Raw genomic sequence first — 12703 nt, forward strand, 5'->3', positions numbered from 1 at the left:
GGTCCTCAGCAGGAAATGCCCTGCCGCAGACGCATACCCACTCTGCGCGGTGACCACTGCACCTGGGGCCTTCGTCTGTCTGACCCTATTGGTTCCTGCTCCCTCTCTGGGCTCAGATTCTTTCTCTGCATCCAGGCTGCCCCTCTTTGCTTCGCTGCTTCCAGGTCCCTGTTCTGAATCCAAGTTTTGCACCCCAACTATTCCCTTCTTCCCCCGGCCTCTCCCTTGTTGGTCACTGCTGCAGACTGCCACTCTTGCCCTGTCATGATATCTCCTTCTTGGCTCCTTGGAATTAGGTCATCAAATGTGGTCATTAAGGTGGCTCAAGGGGTGACCTGGCACTTGAAAACCATTTCAGTGAAAGCCCAGGTTTTGAAGCAGGGCAATCTCAAAGTTCACAAGGGAGACGGGGCTGGCAGCAGGAGGTAGGAGTTGGGGAGTGGGGAGGAGCCTGTTTACCGACTGTGTCCTTCTCGAAATGAGGTGCCAGGAAAATGGGTGTGAAGCAGAGGAAGGCGGCCAGGCAGGTGGCGTCCCTGCCGCTGCGTTTGCAATCCCTGTGGAAGATGTTGATCTTGGACGGCTCAAAGTGGAGGCTGGCATTGATCTGAACCACCGGACGGGACCTGGAGCAGAAGAACACTTGGCTGGGGGTTGGGGTACTTGGCCGCCCCTGGAACCCAGGGAGAGGGAAGGGGGGAGATGTGGGGCAGCAGGCGGAAATGAATCTGTACACCTTTGGCGGAGGGCAGACAGGGCCCCAGATGTCAAAATATTGGGCAAAAAAAGTGACGGGCAGGTGGAGGGCAGGCGCGTAGCCGCAGAGCCGCCCTTCATCATCTCCTAGCGGTTGTACTTGCTGCAGACCACACTGACTGCCTCGGGTGTCCTCACCCCGTCCCTGGAAATTCATTAGAATACTCTGGAGAGTTTTAAAAGAATCCTGATGCCCAATTTGCCTTCCAGGGCAAATCTGATCAGAATTGGCATCAATATGTCTGAAAGCAGTGCTTCTTGAATTTTAATGTTTGCACAACTGCAGGGGTGGGGTGGGGGTGGATCTTTAACGTGTAGATCCTGACCCCCCACAGGCCCACACGGATTCCACATTTCTAGTAAGTCCTCCACGATGCTGTTGCTGTTGGTCTGGGACCAAACTTTGAAGAGCAAGGAGTTAAAGCTCCCAGGTGATTGCCACGTGCAGCCAAAGTGGAGAGCCACTCCCTGTTCCAGAGATTCCCCACGTCTCCACTGGACACTACCCTAGGGGCAGTCACGGAAAAGCAAATTTAGTCTTCTATTGGCCTAAGAAAAACATAATCAGAGAAGGAAGTGTCCTGCGTCTCCACACCATGCGTTTATATAAAAAGAGGTGAGTGTAGTGTGATTTAGATGTTTCTGAATTTTTGCACGATTATCTGTGCTGATGTTCTGCTCCTAGCTTAAGGGGGCTGGGGGCTCCCCCCTGTGCTGTGCAGTGGCTGGGGTGGCTTGAGTCTTGGCTCTACTGGTTCCCCAGGGACCTTGGGCAGGTCCCATGATCTCTCTGAGGGGGATGTGGGGATCAAAGGAAGTCAGTGAGAGGAGCCCTTTGACAGTGTGGAGTGCTGTGTAAACACCCTAGCTTACACCAGTGCCTTTCAAACGTGGCTGCCCACGAGAGACAAACACTTGGGGATTTTTTCAAGCTTACTCCTGCCCGGGGCCCCTTCCCTAGAAACTCTGTTTTATGTGGTCTGGGTAAAGCCTGGGCTATGAGGGTTTGCAAAGCTGCCCAGTTTGTGACAACGTGGATGGACCTAGAAGGGTATGAGCTAAGTGAAATAAGCCCGACAGAGATAGACAAATACTGGGTGATTTCACTTATATGCGAAAAATCTAAAAAAAAAAAAAAACCCTAAAAAAATTTAAAAACCAAAACAAACGAATAAACAAACAAAAACAGAATCAGACCTAGAAATACAGAGAACAAAGGGAAGGTTACCAGAGGGGCAGGGCTGGGGGGCTGGGCAAAATGGGTGGGCTGGGGGGAAGGAAGGGGAGGAAAGAGGAATGGGAGGTACAGGCTTCCAGCTGTAGAATGTGAGAGTCATGGGGATGAAAGGCACCCCGTAAGGAATACAGCCACTGACACTGTAATAGGGGATGGTGAGGGATGGGAGCTACGCTGTGGCGAGCACAGCATAACCTATAAACTTGCCGAAACACTATGTTGTACACCTGAGATTAATGGAACATGTACATCACCTATACTCACATAAAAAGAAAGAATAAAAAAGGAGAAAAGCAGCCCCAGGAATCCTAATGGGGCAGTTTGAGGTCTGTGGGGTTTGATCACACAGTCTTCCCAGAAGGTTCCAGCTCACAATTTCAGCCCTAGGAACATAGCACTTAGGTTTAGACCTCAAAAGCTAGAGCTGGACTGGGTCCTTTCCACCAGATTGGCTCTCTTGGGGTATGTGTGTGTGTCTTGTTTCCCGTAAAGCACTCAGTTTGTGTGTCACCCTACGCACCTGCTAGGTCAGGTCTACCTCCTAGCCTGGGTCTTGGTCATCTGTTCTTGTTTCCTGGCTGGAACCAACCCAGTGAATACTTTTACCGCCCAAGCTGCTCTTGCTGCTGCTGCCACCCCCAAAGATCCATGAGCCCCCACATGCGGCCTTCACCCCCAGGGCCACCTTTAGAGGGCCAGGGGACACCCCCTCGGGGGTGTGGGGCAGCCGATGCTCTGGCCATGGCAAACAGAGGATACAAGGGAATATGAGGACCCCCCCCCAAGATATACTACACCCCCTCCACCCCTATGACAGTCTGTTGCAAGAAGCAGAGGTGCATCCTGCCTCACTGGAGATCCCATGAATGAGCAGCGGGTGCCAACTGGTTCAGTGATGCCCCCCCACTCCCACTGCTCCTCTTTTCTGCTCCAGGGTCCTTGGTCCCTACTTCTGCCTCTGGGATGAGGTCACTTGGGAAGCATTACTCATGAGCTCTAGTCTCGGGCTCTGTTTTCTAGGGAACCTGGGCTAAGACATCTCCCAACCAGGCTGTAATATTTTTGATGACTGAGGGCAGGTCCACTTTTTTACTGTCCCTGTGAAGTTGTAGGATACCTCTGTGTAATGCCTTTTTTAAGTTGTATGAAAAATGCGATGGGGCGCCTGGGTGGCTCAGTGGTTGAGTGTCTGCCCTCAGCTCGGGGCATGATCCTGGAGTCCTGGGATCGAGTCCTGCATAGGGCTACCCTGCAGGATGCCTGCTTCTCCCTCTACCTGTGTCTCTGCCTCTCTGTCTCTGTGTCTCTCATGAATAAAAAAATAAAATCTTAAAACAACAACAACCCGGTGTCCATCATGACCCCCAGAAGAGCCTGAGAGCCAAGAGAAGCGGGAGAACCAACCACAAAATCACAGCGTTGCCCAGGGCGCCCACTGCCAGGTCGACGAGCCCATCCTCATTGAGGTCCAGTTGCCCATGGATGCTGCAGCCAAAATACTGGAGACCAGGAGCCAAGTCAGAGGCCGCAATTCTCTGCAGGGAGCGGGAAGAGAGAGCCGGGTGTGGGTGCTGTTAGCACAGGGCGGGGCGGGGCAGCCCTCAGGGAAGCCAGGATTGGGAGCATCAGAGAGAGCCCACATGGAACCATCAGGAATCGTCCCCAGCCCAAAGCTATGCCCTCTCCTGTTCCGTTATGTCACCTGCCGTCAAGTCCCGGCACCTCTGACCACACGTATTGGGCCACCTTAGTAAGAAAATACGTAGGCCAAAATGATGACCCTGGGGGCACGGGACCTGAGATGGGTGCCTCTCGAGGGGAGCAAGGTTTCCAGGGAGGAGCAAGCCACGTGGGAAGTCCCACTCGTGGTCCACGGCCTGCTCGGACGTGCAGGGGGAGTGAGGTCCGGGTCCCCAGGGAGGGGGCTTTGCTGTTGCAGGGGGACACAGGTAAGCAGGCTGCCGACAGCGGTGATGGGACCGTCCTGAAAACAAAAGCTCCCATTTGGAAATCCCGACCTGAGGTCAGCAGGGCTGGGACAGACTGGAGTCCCTTCCTGCAGGAGGACACGGCCTCCTGGGTGACCAGGACTCAGGGCAGCCTCAGCTGCTTGCCAGGGAGCCTCACCTGCTTCGGCGTCTTTAGGATGCTGGCCTGGAAGCCGTGGAAGATGTAGATGGCTCCTCCGTGGTTGTCCTCCAGGGGCGCTCCCACCACCACGTCGCTGTAGGAATCTTGATTGAGGTCCCGGACCGCGGCGATGCACGCCCCGAATCGGGCATTCTGGTAGCCGTGGGAATCCTCCAGCGTCCCGTTGTAAACAAACCGGTTCTGCAAAACACGGGTGGGAAAAGGCTCAGGGGGACGGGCAAGGGTGCTCAAGGACAGGTCCCCCCTGCCTGCAGCCCCCTGTTTCCCCCCCACCCCCATTTCCCCCGGGAATCCTCTCTCTGGCTACCTGAGCCCCGTGGTGGCGGCAACAGAGGTGGGTCCTGCTCTCCTTGGCCTGGCTCAGTAGGTGGCCCAGTTCCCCCACCTGCGCCCAGTGAGGGCAGGGCCCAGGTGCCTGGGGGGACCCCAGCAGTACCTGTCTCAGGTTGTAGACGTACACCCGGCCCCGCTCTCGGCCCTCGCTGAAGTACATGGGGGCGCCCACCAGCAGGACATCAGTCACCCCGTCGCTGTCGATGTCCACCGAGGTGATCTCACTCCCATAGTAGGAGCCTATCTGCAGCACAAGGGCGGGGTGGGCTGTGCTGTCCCGGGAGCCAGGGACAAAAGGAAGGGTCTTCTCCCTCTCGCCTCCTCTCCCCACCGTGGCGTGGACTCACCTGTTTTCTTTTCTTTTTTTATTTTTTTGACTCACCCGTTTTCACCTGGTCCCACCCTACAGTCTTTTCTCCTATCATCCACCCCCCTCCAAGCTCCCGCTTCCTTCTTTCCATTGGTTAATTGTATTGATTGCCATTGGTTCTGTTTGTAAGCCAGTATGATGGCAAAAATGAACAAGATAAGAAAAAGGTATGAAGAAGAAAATAAAAGTCACTCTTTGTCCCAACATCCAATTATAACTTCCACGAACATTTTAGTGCATTTTTGTTCAGTCTGTTTTGTCCAGGGTGTGTGTGGCTGGTTTGTGTGTGCGTATATGGTTTTATTTTTATAACCTGGGATCACAGTGTATATATATATACACATATAATTTAATATACAATTTACATATACATATAATTAAATATATACAATTTAATATATTCAGTGTATTAAATTGTATATATTTAATTATATGTATATGTAAATTGTATATTAAATCATATACATATAAAATAAAATACAAAATCATATACATATAAAATAAAATACAAAATCATATACATATAAAATAAGCTATATATGATTTATTTTATTTATTTTATTTTATTTTATATGTATATGATTTTATATGTATTTATATTTATATTTTATATGTATATGATTTATTTTATTTTATATGTATAATACATATACATGTATATGTATAATATGTATAATAATTATAATATGTATAATACATATACATATACATATACATATAATTACATATACAATTTAATATATATAGTGTATATATAGCTTATATATGATTTATTTTATTTTATTTTATAGTTATATGATTTTATTTATTTATTTATTTATTTATTTATTATTAAGCATTTTATTTATTTATTCATAGAGACACAGAGAGAGAGAGGCAGAGACACAGGCAGAGGGAGGAGCAGGCTCCATGCAGGGAGCCTGATGTGGAACTCGATCCCGGGTCTCTGGGATCACGCCCTGGGCTGGAGGCGGTGCTGAACCTGCTGAGCCACCAGGGCTGCCCTACTTATATGATTTTATATGTATTTATATTTATATTTTATATGTATATGTATATGATTTATTTTATTTTATATGTATAATACATATATATATAATTAAATACACAATTTAATATATACAGTATATATATATAGCTTATATATGATTTATTTTATTTTATTTTTTAACATTTTATTTATTTATCCATGAGAAACACAGAGAGAAAGGCAGAGACATAGGCAGAGGGAGAAGCAGGCTCCCTGTGGGGAGCCCGATGTGGGACTGGATCTCAGGACCCTGGGATCATGACCTGAGCCAGAGGCAGACGCTCAACCGCTGAGCCAGCCAGGTGTCCCTATGTATGATTTTTAAATCAAACAATAGATCACGAGCAATTTCTTCATGATGTGTTATATTTTTTCCTACAATATGATCACTGGTGGTTCTATAATATTCTAATCACGCATATGCTGCATGTGTATAACCAATCCTCTTGTGGGACATTTGGCTTGTTTCAATTTTTTTTAAAGATTTTATTTATTTATTCATGAAAGGCACAGAGAGAGAGAGAGAGAGAGAGGCAGAGACACAGACAGAGGAGAAGCAGGCTCCATGCAGGGAGCCAGATGTGGGACTCGATCCTGGAACTCTAGGATCACACCCTTGGCCGAAGGCAGGCACCAAACCGCTGAGCCACCCAGGGATCCCCCTCATTTCAATTTTTAATGTTACAAATAACTCTGGGATTAGCACCTGGGATGGGGGATTATGGTTTCTTTTCAGCATTTGAGCACCCACTTTGTTCCCCTCCCCGCTTGGGTGCCCGTGGCCCTCATTTCAATGAGGGTGCCCACTTAGTCTGAAACCTGAGACTGGCTCCCTGGCTCCACCGCCCCCTCTCCCACGCACAGTCTCCCAGCAAGCCCTGCCTGGCCCATGCCAAACACGTCCTACTTCCCTCCTCTTCTGCCTCTTCTCCGGGTGAGGCACCTGCCGGAGGACCCCCTGCCTCACCCTCCAGCCTGCCCCCCTCCCTGGGCAGCCAGAGTGGCTTCTAGCAGCTGACCACACCACTGCCTTGCTTCCAGAGGGGGTGCACGGGGAAGTCCACATTCTGCTCTGATGGACTCTGATGGACCCGCCTCCCTCCCTATCCAGCCTCTGTGTCCTCCCCCACCCCCAAGCTCCCACACTCTCTCCTGACATTCCCAGTGATTTCTCCAAAAGCCCCAGGCTCTGGCTGGCTTCCCGGCTTCCCTCTGTACATACTTTGCTCTTGTCTGCACTCCTCTCCTCTTCTCCCTCCTGGATAATGTCTAACATCCTCAGCTCACTTCCTGTTAGACTCTCGCCCTGCCCTGCCCTGCCTGCAATGGGTACCCCTCCTCCATCTGCCCCCCCACCAGCCCCACACCAGCACCTGCTTCCCCCTATGGAGAGTGCTGTGTCCCCTCCACACCTGGGTATGATAATAATATAATACATATAATCAATATGTATTGAACCAATGGGTCACTTGGGAAGGATGAAGGAGCTCTTTGCATGGACAGACCCTGTGTGACATGCTTTACAGCCTCAGTTGGCTCATGTGAGCCTCTTGCTACCTTAGGAGAGATCACCCTCCTCATTTTACGGGGAATGAACTGAAATCACTCGCCCAAGGTCAGAAGGTTGGCCACAGCCAAACTGGGTTGAGACTCCAGTCTGACACCCGAGCCCATGACACTCCCTCCCCCGCTGCCTCCTGGCTCAGAGTGCTTTGAGGAGCAATCTATCTTCCAGTATTAAGAGCTTTTAACTGAGAAGCAAGAGAGAAATACAGAAGAGAGGAGAATGGAGATCTCAACACGGGGTGGGGGAGGGAAGAGCTATCCCCTCTGTAAAGTAATTAAGAGGCAGACAGAGCGAATAAGGGAGCAGGGAAGGGAGACTTTTGTCTAAATATGTAGCCTCAGCTATGTGGGTCACGGTGATTTGGAATCCACTTAATTTAGCTGCCTTCAGCACTGCGGTTTCTCGTTCGGATGTTGGAGGCGGAACCGGGCAGTAAAAATGTCATAAATTCATCAGCAAATTCCCTCCAGCTCTCAAGGTCTAGCCCTGGATTCCCGAAAGAGCCGGCCCTGGGCAGAGTGTGGGCAGGCAGGATGGAGGCCGGGGGACGGAGCCATGCCCTGGGCTGCCAGTGCCCTTGAGGCGGGAAGAGGAACGGTGGCTGCCTGAGCCAGAGGGATTTAGGTTAGACCCAGCGAGGAGCTTGTCCTCATGGTGACAGGCCAAGGGCAGTAAAAGATGCAGGGGACAGGGCTGTTCCTGGGGGGACAGTTCTCCGCAGGGCCGAGGGTGAGCTGGGGATGATGGTGCGGGCTTGGCTAGGGCCCAGGTCAGGCCCGGGATGCTGTGGATGCTGAGTGCAGCCAGGAGGGGTGTGTGTGTGTGTGTGTGTGTGTGTGTGTGTGTGTGTGTATGTGCGCACACACGCGTGCTGGCTTTGGGGTTGTCAGGGGTCAGGAGGTAGCATGAAGCAGAGCCACACCAAGAGTCCTTGGTTCTAAACCTGACCCAGCCTTGAATCTACCGGGTCACTTTGGAAAAGCTACGTGGCTTCTTGGGACCACTGTCTTCCTCGGCTGTTGGAATGACTTGGATCAGAACCCTGTTTTCTGATCTTCCCACCACCAGTGCTCCTATCCTAGCTTCACAACTGGCACGCATGACCATCCAACACGGGACTCTGAGCAACACAGTGTGGTTCCCATGCGGCCCGGGCGGGGGCGGGGGGTGGCGCTGGCGGCTCTAGCCTTCTGCATTGTTCCCATTCCAGGGACAGGAAAGAAGCTGGTGTGCCCGTGAACCCAGGGGGCCTCATTGCAGCAGGGCTGGGGCGGGGTGGCGGGGGGGATGCTGCAGCTGCTCCCACTGCTGGCAGCGTGAAGGTGGCTTGAGGAACGTGACAGTCCCTCAGGATGCCCGGGGGCCCTGGCAGCCGGAGCTGGGGAGCCACAGCCGAGATCCTGCCTCTAACCTGAACCCTTTATATGAATGGAGAGAAGCTGGCTGTCGGGGACAAAGGTCTGGCCCCAGAAACAAGAGGTCCACGAAATGGAGATAAGCAAGGTCTCCTAGGTTCTCCTTGCTGTAGCAAGGACCAGGGCCTGGCTTTCTGGAGAAGGGATAGTCCAGCTCCAAGGCTGGTATGCACCCCCCACCCCGACTGGAGTCACTCCACTCCGGAGTCTTCACCAGCCCAACCTCCCCGCCTCCCCCCTGTGTATGCCCTCCCACCGTGCCCCACCTCCACCCCCAGACTCCCCCTTCATTACCTGCTCACCCCGCAGGGCCTGGTGGATGGTGAGACTCCTGTTGTTGTGCATGGTGAACAGGATGGCTTTGCCTGTGTGGTTGAACCGGGGTGCTCCTGCCACGTACACCCACCCCTGCCTGGAGGACATGACCGACGTGACGGTGTACCCTGCCACAGGAGGAAACAGGCTGGTCTCTGCCCCAGCTCCTCAGCTGTGCCTGAGCACAGGCCAGTCAGGGCAGGCTGAGCCGGTGCAGACCTGCAGGGTGGTCACTCCTAGGTACAACTGGGGAAGCCTGAAAGAGGCAGAGCTCAGGATGGGGCTTTGGAGGGTGAACAGAGTTCAAGCACCCCGGCCCCAGCTGGAGGCACCAAGGCAGCCGGGTGAGGCTGCTGAAAGGCACTGTTGACCTGGAGCATGCACCCCCTCCTTCACCGGAGTCCCGAGTCCCGCGTGTGTGGGGGAGCAGGGAGGAAGGAGACGGTGAACCCAAGCTGGGCTTCATTACATATTGGGCAGGCTTTGGTTTTGATCCCCACCAGTTGTCTGTCTGGGGACCAGCCGGTGTTGCCCTCATCAGTGTAACCTGCTGGAAAGCGGTTCATGGAGAACCACAGCACTGGCGGCCAGGTGGAGGGAGCTGCCCCGCTGGGCATCGACACGGGGTCCTTGCAGTCCCAGAACTTTGCAGACTCAAAGGAGCGAGCCCCTAGGCTCCTCTCAGTCCCAGACATACACTATGCAAGCAAGGAAGAAATGGAAGCCAGGGCACCTTCTGGAAAGGCCACCACTCCATGCCCTCGGGCTGGCTTTGCCGGATGGCGGTGAATCTCGAGGCAGAGCCTAGAGCCCCACTTTCTGCCCGATGGCCTCGGGTACTGGATCCCAGTTCTTAGATGCGTTTGTTGGCAGTTCCTGGACCGTCTCTGGCAAATGGATGTCTCCCCCTGCCATATGTGCGTGTGCGAGTGTGTGGGTAAGGGTGCCACCATGGTCCACTGGTTGCTCACACAGAGGCTGCAGGATGCATAGACGAGTTCACTGAGTGGCTGGGAGCGCGGATGCAGGACGGTGAGCTACTCTGGTTCCAGACACATTTTTGACTCTTAGAGCTGTATCCTGGGGACTGGGGCTTGAAAGGCCAGTGAAGCAGGAGGTAGCACAGGCTGATATGGCTGTGTATTAGCACAATCATAAATAGATGAGGGTATAAATATATGACCTTATGGCGTGGGGTCAGCTTGTTTGCTTGCTTGCTTTTTCTCTCTTTTCTCTTTATTTTTAGGAGGGGAGGGGCAAAGGGAGAGAGAGAATCTCCACACTCAACTTGGAGCCCGACTCAGGGCTCCATCTCCCAACCCTGAGGTCATGACCTGAGCCCAAATCAAGAGCCCAATGCTCAGCTGACCCAGGGGTGCCACCCAGGCACCCCACCAAGCTTTCTTTTGAGCTCCCAAAGGCACTACTGAAAATGTTCTCAATTAGCCCCTGGCTCTGGGCTTCCTCAGAAGGGGGGACAGTGGTGGTGGGAGGGGCTTGGGGGCCAAATGTCCTGGAAGCACGCGTGGGCCGCCTTTTAAAGCAGCATGAAGCATTGAGAGCTTCCTGCTTCCCACAGTCTGCTGGCTGTGGCTTCAGTTTCTGTGTGGTTCTTTGGCCAGCAGGCAGGGCCATCCTGACAGCTGGATCGACCTCCCAGAAGGCCTGACAAGATGACAGGGGAAGACCCGTGGCCAGAAGTCCACACAGCTTCCTTGTGTGGAGGCGGAGAGCCTGGCCTCCTGAAGTCCTTCCTCCAAAACACTCTCTCCCTTGGGGCACATAGAAAGGAATCTTCCAGAGATCCCAGACACTGTCCTCGTGGCTGAGCCCCAGAGGGAGGAGAAGAGAGAGGCATTCCTTCAGGATTCCCACCCAAGATGGTTGGGCCTTGCAAGGGATTTGCAGCCTGGCTCTGCCCCACCAGGGTCTCCTGGGAGGAGGAAGACAGCTCTGCTGGGCCAGGAGAGACAGTGGCGGGAGACTCATCTTGCTACCCTCTCACTCAGATACCTTCACTGTCTCCCTACTGCTAGCATAAAAAAGCTCCAACTCCTCAACCGGGCATTCGAGGCCTCCAGCTACAGCCTGCCCTAACCCGCCTTCCCCTTCCTGCTGCACCCCTCTGCCCCAGCCTGACCTGTCTACTTCCTGGGTCCTGAACCCGCCGAGCACTTTCCACACCTCCCTCCTTCTCTTGGACCTTTTTGGCTTCTTCAGTCTCTTCCTGCCCCAGGGACCTGGTGCAGACCCCAGCACAATCCCAGGGGTGGCCAGGGTGTGCGGCCACTGGAGCGTGACGACCCACAGCGTTTGTCTCAATCCCTTGGGCCCTGGGTGCTGATGTAATTTCCCTGATATTAAAGGCAACTGCACCACCATCCCTTACGTGGTGTCCCCACTTGTCTACACAGTGCTGAGCACATGGGAGGAACACAAGCCGTCGCGGTTGATTGGCACTGAATGAGCGCCAGCCTTTGTTCTTCTGACATCTCTTCTAGCGTCTGGGTATCTGCCAGGGCAGGGGCTCTGATCTCTCCCTTCTTTTCTGTGCTCGCATCTGAACTCTGGCCCCATGTGCATTATAGTTTGTACCTGTGCACCTGTCTCTCCCCCACTGGCTGAGAAGCAGCTGGGAGGCAGACGCTGGGTCCCGCTTGCCATTGCGTTCAGAGGGCATAGGCCACAGGTGCGCTTTACCCAGTTGAGGTTTAATATCTGTTGAGTAAAGTGGAGCCCAGGCCCTGGGGCCAGGTAGTGCTGGGAAGTTTCTAGGGCCCTACACCTCTGTGTTTCCCAGGCAAGTCCCGATTCTAGCATTCTGTGGTCAGCTCAGGGTCCCAGAGTTGGAGATGGAGGATGGGGTGGCCACAGTGTGGGCAGCGTCACAGGCAAGGCGTGTGGTTGAAGCTTTGGGGGACAGAGGCAGGGATGACATGGACACGTGGACAGATGTGCCGATTCTGGGTGGCCCGGGCTCTTGGAGGAGTGGGGTCCGAGGAGGCATTAATGATGAGGGACCTCACAGATGGCAGACGTGGCTCAGAGATCATGGGAGCCCCGGCCGTTCCCCGCCTGCTGCCCTTCACTCTGGCTCGGCCTTTTCAGAAAGGAATCAGCCCTGGCAGCCTCAGCGTGGAGCCCAGGGTCCCGTTCTTCTAGAACTGGAGGTGACTGGGTTCCGTGGGTTAGGGCCTCACAACTGGGGCCTATCACCACCCATGGGGCCAACAGTCTGTGGCTCTCTTTAATGTCTGCTTCCCAAGTGTTTAATGGGAAGTGACTTGCGCCTTGATTGTGAATATTAGCACATAAAAATGAGGGTAGCTTTCTCCTCGACTTGCACCTTGGCCTTGGGAGGCAGCTCAGCGTGCTCAAACCCCAGTCAAGGCAGAAAGCTTTAAAGACACATGGACAGCTGGCCCAGCGTCTAGAAGCATCAGCTGAAAGTCCGGTACAGGTGGCTTGCTTGTCACTAATTCTAACCTGTTGGTCTACAGGTGCTGGGTGAAGGGGCAACGGTCCCCGA

At 53.2% G+C, this 12703-nt stretch overlaps 1 protein-coding gene across 1 annotated transcript in view; it reads right to left on the reverse strand.

Annotated features, from left to right (window-relative positions):
- ITGA11 (integrin subunit alpha 11) overlaps positions 1–12703 on the reverse strand; it is a 114704-nt gene that overhangs the window by 22502 nt on the left and 79499 nt on the right. The window contains exons 12-16 of the mRNA XM_072738921.1: positions 9154–9302; positions 4581–4721; positions 4121–4324; positions 3398–3528; positions 460–626 (exon numbers count right to left, since the gene is read on the reverse strand). Of these exons, the coding sequence (XP_072595022.1) occupies positions 460–626; positions 3398–3528; positions 4121–4324; positions 4581–4721; positions 9154–9302 (792 nt within the window). The remainder of the gene's footprint in view (positions 1–459; positions 627–3397; positions 3529–4120; positions 4325–4580; positions 4722–9153; positions 9303–12703) is intronic.

Source organism: Vulpes vulpes, chromosome 15 (assembly GCF_048418805.1).
Source record: "Vulpes vulpes isolate BD-2025 chromosome 15, VulVul3, whole genome shotgun sequence".
Taxonomy (NCBI): Eukaryota; Metazoa; Chordata; class Mammalia; order Carnivora; family Canidae; genus Vulpes; species Vulpes vulpes.